This window comes from Emiliania huxleyi, assembly GCF_000372725.1.
Source record: "Emiliania huxleyi CCMP1516 unplaced genomic scaffold EMIHUscaffold_10526, whole genome shotgun sequence".
NCBI lineage: Eukaryota > Haptophyta > Isochrysidales > Noelaerhabdaceae > Emiliania > Emiliania huxleyi.
In genome coordinates, this window is record NW_005202095.1 from 1 (window position 1) to 1,094 (window position 1,094).

A 1,094-nucleotide genomic window follows, 5' to 3' on the forward strand; every position below is an offset into this window, starting at 1 on the left:
CGCCGAGGCTGGCCGGGTAGCCGCGGCACCGTCGAGAAAGTCCGTGCGTACCAGCCGCTCGGCGCCCTTCTCGCCCTCGAAGAGCTGCACCTCGCCGGTGGCATACTCCGTGCGCACCTGCCGCTCCGCGCCCGCCTCGCCCGTAAAGTGCCAGATCGTGCCCCGCTGCAAGGACCGCTCGCGCAGCAGTGCTCCCGGCTCGTCGCCGCGCTGCAGCCGCCAGAACTCGAAGCGGCGGCTGCCCAGACCTCGAATGCCGGTCGAGAGGCAGAGGGCCGGGCTCACCCGCTCCAGCCACGGGAAGTGCTCCTGCCTCGCCCGCCGGTCGGCGGAGTATTTGCGCAGGATGGCCTCGGTCACGGGCGTCTGTTGTTCCCCTTTAGACCTCGTGCGCTGGGCGAGCTGCTGCTGCATCGCCACGGCGAAGAGGGGGTCCTTGAAGCGAGCGAGGTCATGGCCAAAGGCGAGGAGGCCGAGGCGCGGCGTCGCGAGGCTGACGGCGGCGCAGTCCGAGAAGTCGTCGACGGCCTCGAGAATGAGCAGCTGCAGCTCCGGCGCCAGCTCGGCGAGCCAGTCCACGGGCGGGGTCTCGTCTTCGTTCCGCGCCCGAGACGGCGGCCGCGATCGCGCCATCTGCGCCGTCGGAGAGTACACGATGATTGACCGGAGGTTTTTCTTCCATTTCGGCCGGCCGGCCGCCGCGATGGGGCGGCGAGCACCTGGAGGCCCCTCCTGGCGCTGCTGCTTCAGCTCGACGAGCGGAGCAGCTGCGAGGCGAGCAGCTGCGAGGCGAGCAGCTGCCAGGCGAGCAGCTGCCAGGCGAGCAGCTGCCAGGCGACCTGCTGCGAGGCGACGTCTGCCGCCGCGCTGGCCACCCGCTTCCTTGCCAGCCCCTTCTCACTCTCGAGGAGGAGCTCTGCGACGTGCTTGGCGTCAGTCTGGACGACGCCGACGTGGTTGTCCTCCGGGAGGCCCTTCGGCGGGTGGGGAACCAGAGCGAGCTGCGGCGGGCGGCCGCCCCGCGCGAAGACGAACCCTTCCGCCGGCGTGCCTCGCGGGACTGCCGCCCGCGGCCGCCGCCCTTCCCTCCCTCC

The 1,094-nt window shown here is 71.8% G+C and overlaps 1 protein-coding gene across 1 annotated transcript; it reads right to left on the reverse strand.

Annotated features, from left to right (window-relative positions):
• Positions 1–29: 29 nt before the first annotated feature.
• Positions 30–633, reverse strand: EMIHUDRAFT_125551 (hypothetical protein; the record flags this gene model as incomplete). Its single annotated transcript, XM_005792660.1, has 1 exon — positions 30–633. A coding segment is annotated over one exon (604 nt), but the record flags the coding sequence as incomplete, so codon positions are not given.
• Between the last annotated feature and the right edge of the window lie 461 nt (positions 634–1,094).